This window comes from Antechinus flavipes, chromosome 2 (genome assembly GCF_016432865.1).
Source record: "Antechinus flavipes isolate AdamAnt ecotype Samford, QLD, Australia chromosome 2, AdamAnt_v2, whole genome shotgun sequence".
NCBI lineage: Eukaryota > Metazoa > Chordata > Mammalia > Dasyuromorphia > Dasyuridae > Antechinus > Antechinus flavipes.
The window spans coordinates 271973110-271989816 of record NC_067399.1 but is presented as its reverse complement, the minus strand read 5'-3'; the positions used below and the strand labels follow the sequence as shown (position 1 = coordinate 271989816).

Here is a 16707-nt window from a genome sequence, read left to right as displayed (position 1 = left end):
AAGTCTTTTAAAATTGCATTCATTTAAGTCATGAAAACAGCTTAAATGGAATGAAAAAATTCTATATTGCATTTGAAATACTACACATAACTTAAATCATAGCAAATAAATGCCATATATACATTCTCTATCTTTGATGGTCATCCCTCTTCCTCTCGAAAGCAAGTAGATTATACTCCAAAATATACTCCAAAATGGAGTTGAAGCCCAAAAGAAAATAAATTCCAAATTGTGAGGCCTCATTAGAACTTTAAGTTGCTCAAAACCTACTAATTCAAAATTCATAATTTTCCTGTGAAATATTTGCAAAGAAATAAAATATAAATATTTCACTCTTCTCCAAAGGGGGTTGATTGTTTATTCAAATATTTTCCTCAAATGATCAGACACTTGTTTTTACTTTTAAGAAGTAGCTACAAATATATTGGTAATAGTTCAGCTTAATTTATTTTAGCGAGGCCTGAAGTTTCTAGCACAGACTGATGTCTAAGATGAAAATAATTTTTAAGCAATTGTCTTTTGATATTACTATTCAAGAAATGAAGTCTTTGCAATTTAATGTACTTTTATATGACTTGAGCAGGATGGACTCCTTTTGCCTTTCAAAGAGGACTCCTATGATCTTTATGAGGAAGTTTTGGAGGTCAAGTTGACAAGGATTTATTTATTTGGTGCTCAGAATGTCCAGTTGAATGAAATAAGAGTGATGTAAGAAGTTTGGCACAAAGATTATCCTAGGATATCCAACAGGACTCCTCTGGTGCTATAATTTTGCTAGAGACTAAGAAGAAATATTTACTAAACTTCTCTAATAAAGAGGGAAACAAGAAACTAAAAAAACTCAGAGGGTAACCTAGAAAGAGTTGTTCAAGTATTTTGCCAAGAATATTCATGTGAAATTAAGTATAAAGTCTGGAAAATGTGAGAAGACTCGACCAGCCTCCTGGTGGCTCTCCTGTCTCCTGCCCTTTGAGAGAGAAGACATTACATCTTTGACCAACATTGTTCTGGTTAGCTTTCTGGAGGTCTTGAGACCAGCCTTTGTTTCAGCAGAATAATCACCACAAAAATAGTCTGGGATAAAGACCAAAGTCTTTATTATCTTCTTCACATTCTGTCTTCTTCACCTGGGGCCCAGCTAGCTTTCTGGAGGCCCTCCAGAATGGGCCTTGGTTTCAGTGGAGGAATACAAGGAGACAGGAGAGCCACCAGGGGCTGCTCAAGTCTTCTCTGTCAAAGTGCAAGAGGCAGGAGAGCCACCAGGAGGCTGGTCAAGTCTTCTCTGTCTCTAGCTGAGTTTTGTCCCCAGTTTATATACTCTATTACAATTACATCATTACAGTTTATATACTCTATTACAATTACATCATTACAGTATACTGAATATAAACCAATCATTAAATCACTGGGGAACCATTATTTGTTGTAAGATTAAATCAATCATACTGATCTAGAGAACTCATATGCTAAACTAGATAACCATTGTCTTTAAAAGTTCCATTGAATTAACACCTTGTTGTAGGATTAAATCAGTCATACTGAGCCTTAAGTATATTTCTTCAGAGTTACTTTACACTTTTCCAGAAAAATTAAGCTGGAAACACCAGATTGGAGTTATTAGTTTATATCTATGTATTATGCTTTTAATAAAAAATTAATAAAGTAAAATATATCTCGTGTGTGTGTGTGTGTGTGTGTGTGTGTGTGTCTGTGTCTGTGTCTGTGTGTATGCACACACATGCGTGTAGGTGATGGTGATGATTGTTAAATAGTGGTACTTAATTGCCCTGTGATTGGTCTTATCTCATTTTTGTCTGGTAGCTCATTGCTAAAGCAAATTTCTCCACTTTATGTCTACTGGTTCCTGACAAAGGTATCATTTTTGATTCCTGTAGTTGTAACTCATCTTAATCAAAAATTCTATTTAGCCAGAGGTATGCTATCACATCAGGGAACCGACACATATTTGTTTTAAGCAAAAATTTTGTCTTAAAACATTTACACTGTCTATATAAGAAACTCCTCTATTAACAATTTTAGCTCAATTATAGAAAAAACAAAAAGGATTTTAGTAAGAATTTCTTTGAAAGTTATAATCTAATGATTTGCTTTTATTTATTTTTTTATTATAGCTTTTTATTTACAAGATATATGCATGGGTAATTTTTCAGCATTGACAATTGCAAAACCTTTTGCTCCAATTTTTCCCCTCCTTCCTCTCATCCCCTCCCCCAGATGGCAAGTTGACCAATACATGTTAAATATATGTTTAAAAGTATAAGTTAAATACAATATATGTATTATTTTGCTGTACAAAAAGAATCAGACTTTGAAATAGTGTACAATTAACCTGTGAAGGAAATCAAAAACAGAGGGATTAGAAATTCTATATAGTGGTCCATAGTCATTTCCCAGAGTTCTTTGCTGGGTGTAGCTGGTTTAATTCATTATTGCTCTATTGGAACTGATTTGGTTCATCTCATTGTTGAAGAGGACCACGTCCATCAGAATTGATCATCATGTAGTATTGTTGTTGAAGTATATAATGATCTCCTAGTCTGGCTCATTTCACTCAGCATCAGTTCATGTAAGTCTCTCCAGCCTTTCTAAAATCATCCTGTTGGTCATTTCTTACAGAATAATAATACTCCATAATATTCATAAACCACAATTTATTCAGCCATTCTCAAATTGATGGACATCCACTTTGTTTCCAGTTTCGGGCCACTACAAGAGGGCTGCCACAAACTAATGTTTTGCTTTTAAAAAGTTGAATGTTCATAAAATACTGGAATCTCTTAAGATTTTTCTGTTTATCGCTAGTTTTGGCAATAAGAGTCGAGAAAGAGATGAAAGGAATTAGAGTAGGCAATGAGGAAACCAAACTATCACTCTGCAGATAATATGATGGTATACTTAGAGAACCCCATAGATTCTACTAAAAAGCTATTAGAAATAATTCATAACTTTAGCAAACTTGCAGGATACAAAATAAATCCACATAAATCCTCAGCATTTTTATACATCACCAACAAAATCTAACAGCAAGAGATACAAAGAGAAATTCCACTCAAAATAACTGTCAATAGCATAAAATATTTGGGAATCTATCTACCAAAGGAAAGTCAGGAATTATATGAGCAAAATTACAAAAAACTTTCCACACAAATAAAGTCAGATTTAAGTAATTGGAAAAATATTAAATACTCTTGGATAGGTCAAGCGAATATAATAAAGATGACACTACTCCTTAAACTAATCTATTCATTTAGTGCCATACCAATCAGACTCCCAAGAAACTATTTTAATGACCTAGAAAAAATAACAACAAAATTCATATGGAAGAACAAAAGTTTGAGAATCTCAAGGGAATTAATGAAAAAAAAATCAAATGAAGGTGGCCTAGCTGTACCTGAGCTAAAACTGTATTATAAAGCAGCAGTCACCAAAACCATGTGGTATTGGCTAAGAAGTAGATTAGTTGATCAGTGGAATAGGTTAGGTTCACAAGACAAAATAGTCAACTATAGCAATCTAGTGTTTGACAAACCCAAAATCCTAACTTTTGGGATAAGAATTCATTATTTGACAAAAACTGCTGGGAAAACTGGAAATCAATATGGCAGAAATTAGGCATGGACCTAAACTTAACACCATATACCAAGATAAGATCAAAATGGATCCATGATTTAGGCATAAAGAATGAGATTATAAATAAATTAGAGGAACATAGGATAGTTTACCTCTCAGACTTGTGGAGGAGAAATTTGTGACCAAAGAAGAACTAGAGATCATAGAAAATTTTGATTACATCAAATTAAAAAGCCTTTGTACAAACAAAACTAATGAAAACAAGATTAGAAGGGAAGCAACAAACTGAGAAAACATTTTCACAGTTAAAGGTTCTGATAAAGGCCTCATTTCCAAAATATATAGAGAATTGACTTTAATTTATCAGAAATCAAGCCATTCTCCAATTGATAAATGGTTAAAGGATATGAACAGACAATTTTCAGAGGATGAAATTGAAACTATTACCACTCATATGAAAGAGTGTTCCAAATCACTATTGATCAGAGAAATGCAAATTAAGACAACTCTGAGATACCACTACACACCTGTCAGATTGGCTAAGATGACAGGAAAAAATAATGATGAATGTTGGAGGGGATGCGGGAAAACGGAGACACTGATGCATTGTTGGTGGAGTTGTGAACGAATCCAACCATTCTATAGAGCAATCTGGAATTATGCCCAAAGAGTTATCAAACTGTTTGATCCATCAGTGCTACTAGTGGGCTTATACCCCAAAGAGATATTAAAGAAGGGAAAGGGACCTGTATGTGCCAAAATGTTTGTGGCAGCCCTGTTTGCAGTGGCTAGAAATTGGAAAATGAATGGATGCCCATCAATTGGCGAATGGCTGAATAAATTGTGGTATATGAATGTTATATTATTGTTCTGTAAGAAATGACCAGCAGAATGAATACAGAGAGACTTTGAGAGACTTACATGAACTGATGCTAAGTGAAATGAGCAGAACCAGGAGATCATTATATACTTCAACAATGATACTGTATGAGGATGTATTCTGATAGAAGTGGATTTCTTCAACAAAGAGAAGATCTAACTCAGTTTCAATTGAACTACACCCAAAGAAAGCTACACTGGGAAATGAATGTAAACTGTTTGCATTTTTGTTTTTCTTCCTGGGTTATTTTACCTTCTGAATCCAATTCTTCCTGTACAACAAGAGAACTGTTAGGTTCTGCACACATATATTATATCTAGGATATACTGTGACATAGTTAACATGTATAGGACTGCTTGCCATCTGGGGGAAGGGGAAAAGTCGGAACAGAAGTGAGTGCAAGGGATAATGTGTAAAAAAATTACCCTGGCATGAGTTCTGTCAATAAAAAGTTATAATTTAAAAAAAAAGATTTTTCTGTTTGTGATAATAGATGTTTGACATAGAATTTTTAAATGTTACTAATCATAAAATCTCTGCTTTTATATCAGAGTCTGTATATCAAAGTGAAAATAATAAATCATTGATCAAACCAGAAAAGAAGTCACAGAGAGAAAACTGCGGTGAATTCAAGGGTAAAAAAAATCAGGATTTCATTAAGAAAAATATAGAGGTATGAATTTAGAATTTGTAAAAGTCTCAGATTCGAAATGGAATTAGTTTTAAAAAATTGAATGGTTTATAGATTGTGCTGTCAAATGGTAGTCTCTGATAATGTTTTATAATTTGTAAACAAGTAGATTTATAGTAAATATGTCGGGCAATAGTGTCAAATAGGGTAATGGTACAGTGTCGATTTTTTTTTAATCAGCTGTGATTGGGCCATATCTTGATTTTCCCTTTTGTTTTTCTCTTATCGAAATAAATGAATACATGTTAAACATGTTGGTCTGATATTTCCTACACCCTCTCTAGCTTTAAAATCTGAAAACTTTGTCATATACTACATGTGTACCCTATAGGTAGTAATGAGAAGCTCCATAATAGATTGGAAGCATGAAACCCAGATGGAGTCCTAGCTGTAAAACTCTGCCAAGACACTTAGTCAGTCAATTAATAAACATTTTAAAAGTTATTACTCTTTGCCCAGGCACTGTACTAAACATTTACCTTCTATGATCCATGGTCTCCTTATTTCTAAAATGAAAATAATTACCTACATCACATTAATATGAGGATAAATATGAGGGTGTATGAAAACATCTTAAACTGTAAATCATTATTCATAATCAAATCATTAATAAACATTTATTAAATACTATGCTATGCACTGAGCATACAAAAGGAGGAAAAAAAACCAGTCCATGTCCTCAAGGAACTCACAATTTAATAGTGATAATAAGATAAATAAAATTAAGATAAATATTTCTGAAGGAAAAGCAGTTACAGGAGGGAGGTCTAGAAGTGGAGGAGTCTGAGCGGTATTTATGGAAGTGAGCCACTTTCCCTTCCCTCTTGAATTTAGGCTTCATAAGCAGTATTGCTTATCTATATAACTCACTTCTGTTATTAATTGCCCTCCCTACTTATTATTTCCTCTGCTTCTACCTTGGGCAAGGGATGGAAAACTCACCAGCAGGCTGACTCAGGCACATGACATGTGGGGAAGGAATTCTGTACTTGGTCACTGATCTAGGCCTCCCACTGTGGTAGGGGAGTGGAGGGAAACAGGGGAGTGTTTCTAGATTCATCCTCTCCCCAACCCTTATAACAGCAAATAACATTTAAACATAAAACAAAGGTTTGTGCTTACTAATTTCTTTTAAATGACAATTGGATTAATAGTTTTGGGGGTGAATTAATAGAAAGGGGAGAAAGGGTCCAGTTCACTGGAAATAACAGTAGGCAATGCCAAATGCTTTTGACTGCAGGAATAGGGTGTCATCCTCTGTTCAGCTTCTTTCCTCTTTGCATAGATGAGACCAAAGGAATCGCAGAGGCCTTTGGGTTGCTGGAGTCCTATACCAGATCAGAGGCAGGAGTGAAAGATGGGGAAAGGGTCTTATAATCCTCCAGTCTGTTAGTCTGCCATTATGGCCCTGGCTCTTACCCTGTCAGTGATCTACCCAACAGTGGTCAGTTTTTGTAGGGAGGAGTAGAGGATCACAGTTTCTCAATGCTAATATTCATAAGGACCAATCTAAATCTCATCCTCTTGACCCCATTTCCTCTCTCCTTTTCCTTGCCTGAATTCTTTGCAAACAGTCCCAGAATATACCCAGTTTAATGAAATTGATGACTAGTGGGTCTGGAAGAAATTTCCATCTTGTAGTGATGGACTGCAGTGGAAAGATTTCCCTTTACCTTCAAATGTCTAGGAACAATATAAAAGTAGATTTTCTCATTCAATATTTCTATTTTAAAATCTTTTATTTTCTAAAGCTGTCAGTAAGAAGACACTGCTTGTAATTAATGGCTTCAAACACTAAAGTGGGCCAGTGCCATTGACTTTGTATTAAAGTGTATCCAACTACCTTATATAAGTTGCTATTATTCCCATGTTTGACTATAATGATATGACTGAAAGATAGAGGTGGGAGAGCTTGATAACCAATTTTTATTTTCTGGAATTATAAAGAGCTCTGAATACTGAGTATTCCATTCATAAATTCTGCAGCTGGCCAAGGACTCAAAAAGTTTAGTCTTCATGATGGATAAAGAAAAACGAAGATTGATTGAATTATTAAAGGATATAGATAGTGGAGAAGATGTACTTCCAAGTACTGAGGTATGTGGATACTGATATTTTGTACCTTGTAGATTTTTTTCTATTCAGCTGTACATTTTTAAATTGATGCCATTTTGCCACAAATTTATATTTAACTGCCAAAAGTTTGAGAAAACTTGGTGTAGTGTATAAGGTGCTGGATTTGCCTCAGGGAACCTGGGTTCAGAGGCTCCTTCTGACATCCCCTTACCCATATGATTACCAGGAAACTATTTAATCTCTCTAAACCTTGGGAATTTCTAAGAGTTTAAAAAGTCATATCCTGGTTGTGCTATGTGTGCTGGTGAGATCACAGACCCTTGAAGGATTGATGAAATATACTGTGATTTTTCTCATGTTATGAAACAGCAGAATGGGACAGCTAGACATAGAGTCAAGAAGACCAGACTTCAAATGTGGTTTCAGTTACTACTTGTATGACCCTGGGCAAGGCAGTTAGCCTTCATCTGGCTTTGTTTCTTCAACCATAAAATGAGAATAATAATAGCATCTATCTCTCAGTGTTGTTTTGAGGACCAAATTAAATATAATTTGCAAGCTATTTTGCAGAACCTCAATTCACTATGTAAATGGTAGTTATTATATTAATGTTATATTGAAAGTCGTTCGAGGTTTCTTTTGTGAACTCTATAGAATTTTATTTTGGAAACAATGCTATTTTCTCTTTAAAAAGTAGTTCTGTAATGATTGTACTAATTAACAAAATCTTACTCTGATTCTTTTGATGGCATCAAAATAAAACAACCCTCAAAAGTTTGTAATCAGAAAGGCTTTTTTGAGTATATGCCTGATGATGAGCTATCTAGTTTGCCATCTAAGAATCAGTTTAGCTAAAAGGATCAAAGAACCTATTCTCAAAATGGTGGTCACCGCAGGATGATTTTTTTCAGGCAAAGCAACTCATGAAGACAGTCTTTTAAAGGAGAAGCTATAGTTTTCACCAGAGGAATGAATACCAACATTGATGTATACATCATTAAAATATGAATCTCTGCAAGCCATTGAATAAGCCAGCTTAAAAAAAGAGAACACAATTCAGACATAGGTCGAATACTTAGAAAATTACCCTTTGGTTATTAATTGCATATATTTCTTAGAGTCATAGAATCATAGGCATATCCCTGGAAGGGTTGACAAAAGCTATATAGTTTAGCCCCTTCATTTTACCGAGAAAATTGAAGGCCAGAGACCAAAAATGATCCCCCCTTCACTTAAGTAGGTATGTAGTAGTAAGTGGGAGGATCAAGATTTGAACCCAGGCTCTCTGACACTATGTTCAGCATTCTTCTCCCTGTTTCCTCACCTATCTCGTCCCATTTATTTTTAGTTCATACTATTTCTAGTTAGGAAGATTCTGCTTATTTTCAAATTATTACATAAAATTTTAGAATTATGCATCATTTATAAGTGAATCCTGTACTACTTTACGTATGTATTTTTGACTTTTTTCCCTCCCACATTATTAAGTAAACTTAACCACAAAATGTTCTTGAATACTGCTTCTCAGTTGCTATCTTACAAAGGCATATGAATTAAAATTCAGATACAATTAATCAAACAATTAGTCATACTTTCCCAGTGAGTTAGCTTCTGGGACTTTTCAATTTTGAATTAAATAATGGTTGAAGTAATAAATCATGCCCACAAGTTTATATCCTATATCTTAATTTATTCTATATTCCAGACAAATGACAGACTCTCCCCCCAGATCTTGTCTTGCTTCACTAGCTATGTGACTTTGGGGAAATCTGTCTGCCTCAGTTTCTTCATCTATAAAATAGGCATAATAAAAGCACCTACATTGTAGGATTGTTGTAAAGCTCAAATGAGATAATATTTATTGAATATCTAGGGCCTGATACATAGTAAATGCTTTAAAAATACTTGTTCCTCTTTGCATTTCTGCAAACTATTCCCCACACTTTCCATTCTTCCTCATCTGTTTCCTGAAGGCTACTCTCCTTTCAAGGATAAGCTCAGATTATTCCTTCCTCTTTTCTGATCCTACTTTCTGCATCTGAAGCATCTGAATCCCTCCCTCTTCAAGTTTTCCTAGAGCACTGAATTTTTCCTTCATCCCTATCATATCCTAGTTGGACTTCTGTGTCATGTTCTCCAAGCACCTTGAGGACAGAGCGTGGGTCATTTTTCATCTTTGTATCTCCAGTGTGTAGTTTCATGCCTTTGCACATAGTAGGTGTTTAATATTTATTAGATTTGGTTGAATTCACAATAGCTAATTAATCTGTAGAAGGCAGTATGGCCTGAGAGTATTCACTAGCTGACTTTGGAGCCAAATGCATATTGGTTGTGATTCAAGGTGAATCAGAATTTACTTCAGAGTGGATACTTAACCTATTTGGTACTCTAACAACTTTCTAACACTTTCACTTGCAGAGAAGAAGGTGCCAACCTGCTTTGATAGTTTCCTTTTTAAGAATTTCTTGAAATCACAGGTCCAGTTCGACTCCTTAATTAAACTTTGAAAGTACTTATTTTGTGGGATTTACTTACTGATAAAGATTAGTCAAATTTTAAAATATTTATGGGAGTTAAGTAATTTTTCTAACTGTAACTCTCTGTAAAAGATTATCATGGCTTCCTCAGTTTGTAAATGAGCTGTTCAGATTTCAGCCAGTTTGTGGAAGGCTTTGTATGCTAGACATAGGAGTTTATACTTCTTTGTAGGCTAAGGAGAGTCAATGATCATTCAGAGTAGAGAAGTAAATTGTACATGGTGTATTGCATTAGGAAGATTACTCAGGAAAGCAGTATGTTTGGGAGAGGGTACAGATTGAAAGCAGGATTGTTGATAAGGTCGTCGCTATAATAGTTTTTTTTTTTTTTTTACAAAAAATGAGGACTTTAATTCATATTGGTAGCAGGACTGGAGAAGGAAGAGCCAAATGTAAGTGATTTGTAGAAGTTCGAAAAATTCTTTTAATTTCTTTTTTCAAATTTAGTGAAAATGTATAACAATTTATTCTTCTTTAGTTACTTTGTTCAATTTAATATCTAGTTTTACAGGTTAACTTCTTTTTTGTTAAAGGTTTAGAGTATTCAATAACACTTGAGTCAATAATCTAAGCTTCCATGGGTAAACGTCAGGAAATTAATAGCTTTGCATGAATATCCTAGCAACTTTGCCCTTGCTTCCCTTTTAGGATGGGGAGTCTGCCTGGCTCATACCAGAAAAAGGATATATGTCTGCAGCACATATAGAGCGCGAGCAACTAGCTCAAATAGATTCCAAACTTCAAGAAAAATTCTTTTTAACTTCCTTGGGGTTATCCGATGATTTTTCAGGAGTGGACAATCAGACTGGTCAGGTATGGTCAATCCAAGATTATATGGATTATTTTTAGTTAGTTTATGGTAATTGACTAAAACTCTTCATTGAAAATAGTTTCTATTTACTTTTTGATGTGACTACAACAGAAGCTCTCTTTTTTGAGTATCTCTTTTCCCTTTTCTCTCCATTTCTTTACTCTCATGAATATATGATTCAGAGAAAATTGTGTATGTTTGAGATATATAATTGATTGCTAAGGGGGCCAGAAAGAAGATTATTTAGATTTCTGAAAGCCCTTTCACTGTGGCTATATTATTAGTAGTGTCAGCCATATGGTGGTCACTCAGCTTTGTTCTTCCAGGTGTTTTAACTCAGTTGTGAACAACATTGTGGAAGTTACACCTTTTTCTCTATAAGGGTTTTTTGTAGTATTTACTCTTTTGTTGGATGTTAAATTCAGTAAATTCATCCAGAAGATCTTTTTTCATTCCTAGTAGGAAAATAGTGAAATTTCTGGAAAAAAATAATGGAGGGCCTCTTGGAGAATTGCTAAAACAAATGCAAAATTCATGTCTGCCCTCATCTTTAATACTTTAGCAGAGTAGAGTATGGAGACAGGCCTGTCATCTTAAGAAATCTTGAAACATGACAATGATGGTTTTCCCAAATCATGCATTGTATGGTATTGATACATGTGATATCTCTAAGTCCTTCCAAAATTAGTGGGCCAAATTCCTTCTCTCTACACATGGGTTTAGTTAGAGTCAAGCAGATAAATAAAACAAAAGAAAAATAAGTAGCTGAAAAAAGGAATATTTAAGCCAATCTCTTATTTGTAACAAGTAAGTAGAGTCAGGTCAAACAGATCTATGTCTATCTTGTTCAAGTCAGTCTTATTATCCACCTCTACTTCATTGTCTTTCTGCCAACATGCCTTCTTACATCTCTGATTACTGTCCTTGTTCTTCTATATATCACGCATGGAAGATCCATTTAACATACAAGAAGTAGTCTTCTGGGATGTTTAACATTTTATGGTACCCACTGGCATTTAAACTATTTATCCATTTTTCCTCTTGCTACCTGCTACATCCACATCATTTTCCAATCATGTATTTTTTGGATGAACACTTTTATATCAATTTTTTTGTTCAAGTCATTTTTAGCAATATGTTGCAATCTCTTTCTTCTCATTGTGTATTTCTTCATTGTCCTCTTTGGGGTCACCTGCAGTTTTAATTCTCTGAAGATTGAGGTGTTTCATTATTCATAATTGTGCCATATCACTGGGAGAGTATTACCATTAAAAAGAGAGCATTTTATTCCAGAGAGCGTGTTGGGCCTGTTGAAAATGCCAGTCAGTTTCATTTCCCAAATATAGTTCAGCCTGTTCTTTTCTTCCTATACAATGTTGGTCCTGGCACATTATCCACAACTGTGAAAAGTAAAATTGTAAGATTTTGTTTTCGTAGTTGAAAAGTTTGAGTCTCATAGCCTCTTTCTCTGTTGACATGGGATGCAACACTTTAAAAAGAATGGGATGCAAACTTTAGGGGGTAGTACATCTGGATGAAGAGAATTAAAGAATGTTTTAAGTCAACAGAGTAACTGCAGATGCTGATTGAGTGCAAATGATCTAGGTTTATGTCCTAACAAAAAATTTTTTTAGTTGAATATGCTTAAGCTTCATGCAGGTAGGCCAATATACCGATTCTGCATAAAATTGGGTCCTCATTAACAGAATATAATGATGATGGCAAAGGTAGGGGGGAAACATAGAAATATATCAAGGAGTGTATGTAATACGAGTGCCACAAAATAATAGATTTTGGAAGGGACTCTCTAATGGAAATTCTGAGGTGAGATGAGGAGATAGTGAGATTATGGAATATATATAACTGCTTGTTTTGGCTTCTGTAAATTGCATTAATTTCCCCTCTAATGAATATGGTGCCTGCTTTTTGCAAGAAACATAATAAAACCTTCTTCCACTTACTCCAAGAATTTGGTCTGATGCTTTTATTTCTAACAATGCCCATTACAAGATCTTTAAATTAAATTGGAACTGTTGTATAATGCATCATCTTTTTTGCCTTTATTCTTTCTTTTAAATTGATGTTGATTTTGATCTTTGCAATAACTGGCTTATGGATTGACAACACAGAAGACAGCACAGAAACAACTAATTCGAAAATAATTCTCATGTCAGTAATTGGCTGATTAATTTTATTATAACAATCATTTTCATTTTTTATATGTGTGTAGAGTCATTCAGAATTTGCTAAAGTCAATCAATAATTTTTGATTTTCATCCTATTTCTGATAATGCATATGCCCTTTCTCTTTTACTCCTTAATTCCCACAACATATGTTTCCAAACACATGTTTTGGCCGTATTCACCTGCCTTTTGCATATAAGAGACACATGAGAAACAATACCAAATGTATCATCATGAGCCTTAATTTTATGGAATACAGTGAGTACTTTAATTATTTTTGGTAGTTATTTCTTACGGAGGTTTTTAAATTGGATTAGATTTATTCCAATTTCATGGATAGTGTTTAAAATATGACCCAGACTTGGGGTAATATTTAAGGAAGAGAATAATTTATTCAATATCTTTGGAAATAACATGTATACTAACATTCAGGAGAATGAGTCAGCTTGTAATTTTATTAGTATATGGGGAACTCCCAGGTGAAAATAATCCCACCAATGCAGGTGGGTACCTTCTCTGACTAAGTGCTTGGGTATTAAGGCCTTTAGTGACTTGCTCAGAGTCACAGAGTCTATATTTATTGGAGGTACTACTTGAACCTTGTTATTGAGGCTAGTTTTCTCTTATCAAGTACGCTATAATAGTGAAGAACACCTCAACATATGAAAAATACATTAATGAAAGAATACCATTTTGTTAACAATTAGTATTTGAGAAATTAGTTGGCCTATCAGCTTTTAAATTCCTATCTAGTCTAGTGATTCAGAAAGTGATCATGTGAAATTTAAATTTTAGGCTAGGTGTATTTCATAATTAATAGTGATTAGTCCAGACATTTATGTGCTTTAATGTTTGCAAAATTTTTTTAACATGTATCATTTGATCTTCATAACAATCTTGTAAAGTAAATATGATTAAAAACGCAATTTTATAGAAGAAAAAATTATAGATGAGGGTCAGAGATCATAGACCACTGGCATGTGGTCATAACAGCTAAGGTATGTCAGAGATGAAATTCCAATCCAGGTCTTTGATGACATCATGCAGTCTACTACCCAGAATGTGAAGACAACTGTATCAGCCATCTTTAATAATAACAAAAATAATAGTAGTAATTTTTATTTATGTAAAAATTTAATGTGTGTAGGGCACATTTCATCCATCTCTTTTAATTTTCATAATTCTATAGTGTAGGTAGTGTAAATATGATTCCCCTTTTATAGTTGAGGGAACTGAGTGTTAAGGTTATATGATTTTCCCATGACTCTGTAGCTAATAAGTGTCAGAGGTAGAATTTGAATAAAGGTCTACTCTAAGCTCAAGTTTAGTGCTCTAAAAGTGTTGGCAAACAACACACTTGGACAATCTTGAATTCTGTTTTTTTCTTAATATTCTGTGGTGGAATGATTGGTTTCTGTCAAACCAATAAATTAAACAAAAACCATGAGTTACACAAAGAGAAACAGGTGAACCAGATAACTGTCAAACCAAACAGACAAGACTCCCTTAATAAGCAATATTTGCATGGGCCTGTATATATTAAATACAATACTACTTCCAGTGGCAGCAGTGAGGTGTTCAGAGTCATTCAGAACTCAATGAAGGATCTTCTTTAATACATATCTTTCAATTAAGCATTTTATGCCCTAGGAAGAAAGACTGGAATTTCTCCTTAGGGAATAGGTTCCATGTTGAATTGCCTTAGGAAGATTTTGAAGATTTCAGATACAAAGGTCCTTTCTCAAACCAAACTTGCTGAGTATTTAAATTCTGCTGCAGAGAGCACTTTTCCCAAGGGCAGGCCACTTTATTTGAATGCCAAAATGTATGCTTGCCAAAAAAACTATTTCATGGAGAACTCACACTGGGCAAAGGCTGACATGATGGTCAAAAAAGCACGGACACTCTCAAGGTCTCTTAAAAACTTTGAAATTGATTTGTGACATGGGAGACACTGGCACAGGACCACCCAGCATAACAAGCCCTCATCAGAGAAGGGGCTGTGCTCTATGAGCAAGGCAGAACTGAAGCGACTCAAAAGAAACAAAAGATGTGCAAAGTTAGAGAATCCACCCCAATGTTCACATGGACTGTTTGTGCCCAACCTCTGGTAAAGTGTATTCTGAGCTTGTATTGTTCTGATCAGCCACACTGTAACTTGACTCTAAAAAAATGTCATTTTGATCCTCTTTGAGAACCACCATCAATTATCTTACTTTCTTCAAGATTGTTCTAAAGAACATCTTTTCTATGTAAAAAATTTCTAGAAGGGGAGTGGAGGCCCAGGATTTTTGGCATTTATCTGTCACTGAGATGGTTATGAAGTCAGTTTAGATTGCTGTCCTGAGCACTAGTCTAAATAAAACCAATGCTCAACTAAATTGTTCTGTGTAGAAGATAAATTATTCTACTAAAAGAGAAAATAGCAAATGGAAATAATGCTAGTATCCATTTTTAAGCTGTGGAGATACAAAAAAGAGGCAAAAGACTTGTTTACAATCTAATGGAGACAACATGCAAACAAATAAATAAAAAAAGCAAACTATATACAGGATAAGTAGGTGATACATTAACAAAGGGAAAGCATTACTTCCAGTAGAAAATGGTGTTTTGGTTGAGACCAAAGGAGGCCAAAATAGATCAGTGACTGGATGAAGGCGAATATTCCAGCCATGGAAGACAGCCAGGGAAAAAAGTCTGGATCGAAAAGATGGACTCTCTTCTTCATGGAACAGACACAATATCATTGTCATTGGATCAAGAGCTCACATCAGGAGCAAGGTATAATAAGATTGGAAAGGTAGGATAGAAGCTAGATTTTGTATGTGATTCTGAAAGTAATAGGGAGCACTAGAGATTATTGAATGGAAGGAGGTGCATATGACATGATTGGACTTGTACTTTAGAAAAATCACTTTAGTGACGAAATGGAAGACAGACTGAGGAATAGAATGAGAAAATCACCTTCAAGGTTTTACAATAATCCAGATGTGATGTTATGAAGGACCATAGTAATGTGTTAATGAAACTAAAAAAAAAAAAAAAGAAAACATGCTAATATCTTGTTATCCATTTACAAAGTATGAAAAGACTATTTGAATTAAAAAGAGGCCCTTAACTGCTTTCATGGTTGCATTTATTTGAGAGTTTGTCAGTTTGAATGATACTTTTTTGGAGACAGACACCATTCAAGGCAGGAAGAAGCTTTTCGTGACATCCTGGCAGCATTAGAAAAATAAGACAATAAGCTTTGGGGATCAGTAGCTGTACTGAGAAGAGTAGACTTGGATCTACAATGGAGATGCTGTGCCTAGGGAGAGAAAATGCATTAGACCTTCTGGGATTAAGGGTAGAGAGTTTCCTTTGTTGCATATAATCCCTAAATGTATGCCCCATTACCTTTGTATTCTTAAATTCACTCTTTCTCTTCTCTCAGATACTGTGTAGATTTGTTGGAGAGCGTGCTCCAGTCTTATTGGGGGATAGAGGGAAAGCGATGTTTTGTGACTATTGTTCTTAAGTAACTTGCATAACCCCTATAAGCAACAGGTGAAAGAGCTGAGTTTTGAGGACAAGCTCTCTATGTTGAAGTAAGCCCTTTAGGTCAGTATTTCACTCTCTGGAATCAAATCCCTCCCCTCTTTTTTTTTTTTTTTTTTTTTAAATAAGCAACAAAGATAATCTTGGTGTTATATTTGCTGATCCTTTCAGTCAATTGTGGAACTATCAAGATCTGGTGTTGTGCAGCACATAGCTTGCCAGAAGTCCAGAAGTCTGTTGACAGCGTATTTTGGTGTATAAATAATGGATTAGGAATCAGAAGATCTGGTTTCAAATTGTGCCTCTGCCAATATCTGGCAATATCTGGGCAAAGTTACACAGTCTCCTTGAGTGTCAGTTTCCTTATCTGTCAAAAAAGTAGCTTCTTTCAGTTCTA

General features: G+C 34.6%; 1 protein-coding gene across 4 annotated transcripts in view; it reads left to right on the top strand.

Moving 5' to 3' along the window:
- The window catches only part of FSIP1 (fibrous sheath interacting protein 1), a 271977-nt gene that overhangs the window by 40365 nt on the left and 214905 nt on the right, over nucleotides 1-16707 (top strand). For 3 of the 4 annotated variants that reach the window (XM_051977060.1, XM_051977059.1, XM_051977062.1), the window contains exons 7-9: nucleotides 5023-5144; nucleotides 7149-7259; nucleotides 10424-10588. In XM_051977060.1, the coding sequence (XP_051833020.1) occupies nucleotides 5023-5144; nucleotides 7149-7259; nucleotides 10424-10588 (398 nt within the window). The remainder of the gene's footprint in view (nucleotides 1-5022; nucleotides 5145-7148; nucleotides 7260-10423; nucleotides 10589-16707) is intronic. The other variant, XM_051977063.1, reaches the window with a different exon arrangement.